At 35.3% G+C, this 3,374-nt stretch overlaps 1 protein-coding gene across 1 annotated transcript; it reads left to right on the top strand.

The window, feature by feature from the left end:
• The first annotated feature begins 6 nt into the window (after positions 1-6).
• On the top strand, positions 7-1,278 carry LOC112154514. Its single transcript, XM_024285517.2, has 2 exons — positions 7-365; positions 444-1,278. Exons 1-2 carry the CDS (start codon positions 29-31, stop codon positions 767-769), a joined length of 663 nt encoding a protein of 220 aa, XP_024141285.1. The 5' UTR covers positions 7-28; the 3' UTR covers positions 770-1,278.
• The last annotated feature ends 2,096 nt before the right edge of the window (positions 1,279-3,374 follow it).

The following is a 3,374-nucleotide window of genomic DNA, read 5'->3' on the forward strand; positions in this document are numbered from 1 at the left end:
GTTTGGACTCGCCACCAAATCTGTGAAGATGGAGAAATCTGATCTAATGGGCTTGCTGGTTACCATAGAGCCGCTTGAGACTGGGCTGTGGCCTCCTAACCACCCGCCAGAGATGCTTCTCGGTGTAGATCAAAGTGATTTCGAGAAAAAAGAGCTAGACGCTGAATTAGCAGATCTGAAAATGTGCCTGGACTCATATGAGTCGTCTTTAAAGAGTTACAGTGAAGCTCGAGAGACGGAGCAGAGAAACCTGAACTCTGCAAAGGAGACATTGAAGAAACTGGAGGGCAACAAAAATTATGCACAAACAATTAGGGATATTGGGATTGGCCTTCTTGGCATACCACTTTTCGGATGGATCAGTGGTAAGTAAATTCAAAATGAAATCAGAGCTGAATTTTAAAAAAGTGCTTTTTGCTAAAATGTCCTTCCCTGTTTTCTAGGGGGAATCATGGTTGGTGTTGGCCAAACCGACTTAAACACAGCCTGGGAACAAATCGACAAAGCTCGTCAGGAGGTGGAGAAATGTGACTCCCAAGTGAAGATCTACAGTCAAAATGTGTCTGACTGTAAAGATTTAATCGCCAAAACTCAGGCAGAAATCAAAGAGGTCAGCAGCAGAATTAGTAAGATCCAGGCAGAGCAGAAGACCGTGTCTGTGGAACGGGAAACTGTTGCAGAGATTACATCCTGCTGCTGCTGTTGCTGCTGCTGTCCTGCACCTTTTCAACGTGCCATGACCTTCTTCTCATGTGGCAGGTGCAAATAATCTTAATTAGCACCTGCCAAGTATTAAAGTCAGATGAGGCATTACCAAGGAAAGTAGTTGTGCTTGTTTGTTTTTTATTTTTCCCCTCTTTGACCTCAGCAGTCTTACACGGCTGGATTTTGTTATTTTAGTTTGAGGTTGATAGTCTTAGTCTAGACGTGACTGGGTCAGCAGTCTACCTCACTTATTTTATGTTTGGCCACAGTTCCAAATCCCAGTTTTTATTGTTGCCCCTTTGTATTCATTCCTCTAGACCAGTAACACAGAGATTAAGAGTCGAACTAGAAAAGCTTGGGCTCCTGTCTGCTACAGGGCAGATTTGTTTTCTTTTTAAAAAGAAATATGAAGTACTACATTTAAAAAGAATAAAGAAAGCATGTAGAAAAAAGTATTGACTATGCTGTCTCTTTTAATGCAGTTTCATTTGTTGAGTTTAAAATGAAGAAATTCAATCATGACAATAATTTAATCATGTTCACATTAAGTCAAAACCCTAAAAAAAAAAAAAATCTCCATCAGAGGTTGTAGTAAACTTCTCTGAACACTAGATGGCAGCATTGCACTTTAGAAATTACTCAATTGGTAATCCGTTTAAACCATTTATTTAGAATAAATATAGTATAGTTGCAAAATAAATATTAATTTGCAAAAAAAAAAAAATTTAACAGTATTTATTTGATCACAAATGATTGAAAATTGGATCGTTTGGGGTTTTTGTGGTGTGATTTAAATGTTTACCAAAGGAATCTGTATTATCAGTGTTCATAACTATAATTATAACCATAACTATAATTAGATTTGGTATTTTTTTGTTAAATATAGAAGCAGAGAAAAGAGTATCAGCATGGTGCTTCTGCTGAAATCTATCACTTGGATTCCTTTTTGTACTATAAACAGTAACAGTGTATGAGACATAAACAACAATATTAAACTTTAATATATGCAATTTTAAAGAAAAATCGTGTTCAAATGACAGAATTTAATTTATTTAAAAAAATATCAATAAAAACAGATACTTAAATCAGTCAAATGATTAAAAAATAATGAATTATGTGTTGGAATTGTGTTCACTGTGAACTTTCAAGTTAAATCTTCAATTCTACTGATTTTTTCTTCAGTTTTTTTTAAAGATCCAACATTAAAAACCATTAAAACGACCTAAAGAGCAGCAAAACTATGAATACCACTTGAGTATATTTTAAAGTTGCAAATCAAATGCGCCTTGGACAAAAAGAGATCAAATAAAGCCACAAAACATACTTTATATTGAAACTAATGACATAAAATCCATCAAAAATATCTCTTAGGTATGATTTAATTTGAAATTTAAAATCAATTGATAAAGTTGTGGACAAACTTTAGAAAAAATGCTGATATTCTGCAGCAAGATCCTCAAGAATATCATGTCAGTTTTTCCTTTATTGGTTTTTCATCCCACACGTGTATTTTCTTGTTTAATGACTTTTTTTGTCTTTGCCTCATAGAACCAGCAGTTTCCTTTAACCTCACATTGAATTCTAAAGTTTTAAAGTCATGAAAAAATTTGCATTTGTCGTCATGTCACGTCCTCAGCCTGTTTGAAGGAGTCCATTACGGCCTTTGTGACGCACAAAAATGTACAATTTCGGTTATATGCCAAAAGCGAGCATTTGTCCTGTTCCTGGTAAATGATTTGAACTGTCAGTCAAGACGTCTCCTGTCAAAACGGAAACTCATTTCACGCTTGGCTTCTATGAATCATAATGTTGTCAGAAATGGACTGAGTTCAGAGCAGGAGATTTGCAGTGTAATAGACCGGAAAATAAATGCAATTTCTATTGAAACTATAGTCAGAATACACACACTTTTTATTTAAAATAATCAGTATTTTCTTTGTGAAAACTTAAAGCTTTTTTACTCAGCAAAACAATCAGATAAATTCTACGACCAGACCCAGTTTAAACAGATAAAAACTGGCTGTGATGGATTCCTTCTATCTTCTTCTTCTTCTTGGAAAGAAAGAAATGTCATTAAATACCAAGGACACGGGGACGCGGTATCTGACTTCCATTCTCTGGAGCAGTTTGAGATTTCTCCTGATAGCGATTCTGTGATGTGGTACAATAATTGTGTCTTATCTAAAGTGAAACATTTAACTGTGCGGCCACCGTATCTCAGCAGAGGGAATTGAGCACAAAGACTGACTGTTGTCATTTGTTGGAATCTATTTTGTGAGTTTGATTAGCAGAAATATGTTAAGTTACTGAGTATTCACATTTATTTTTAAAGTAAAGCTCATTGATTACTACAATACTCTAAATACGTTAGAGATATAGTGAATAACTCAGAGGATATTGTAGACATAGTGTGTACAAAGGGCAATTGTCTTTAGATGACAGACACACTACATTTTGGGTTTCCATATATTGGTATTACTATGTATAACTTGGCTTACCTATTGGGGCCAAAACCAATTTTGTAGATATAAAAAGCAGATTTTGTCAATTTATCAATTAAACTGACACAAACAAATGACGTCTAACAGACAGGCAGAGCCACTTGGTCATAGCACCATGTTGGTAGTAGATAGTCAGATGTTGCACATGAACTTGGCAACCCCTTGGCA

Source organism: Oryzias melastigma, linkage group LG19 (assembly GCF_002922805.2).
Source record: "Oryzias melastigma strain HK-1 linkage group LG19, ASM292280v2, whole genome shotgun sequence".
In the NCBI taxonomy this organism is placed as follows: Eukaryota; Metazoa; Chordata; class Actinopteri; order Beloniformes; family Adrianichthyidae; genus Oryzias; species Oryzias melastigma.

What these genes read in the sequence shown, in the direction of transcription:
- LOC112154514 (XM_024285517.2), top strand. Translation starts at nt 29, where the DNA reads ATGGAGAAATCTGATCTAATGGGCTTGCTGGTTACCATAGAGCCGCTT. An exon ending in ACTTTTCGGATGGATCAGTG is followed by an intron (nt 366 to 443) that starts GTAAGTAAATTC and finishes CCTGTTTTCTAG; the next exon opens with GGGGAATCATGGTTGGTGTT.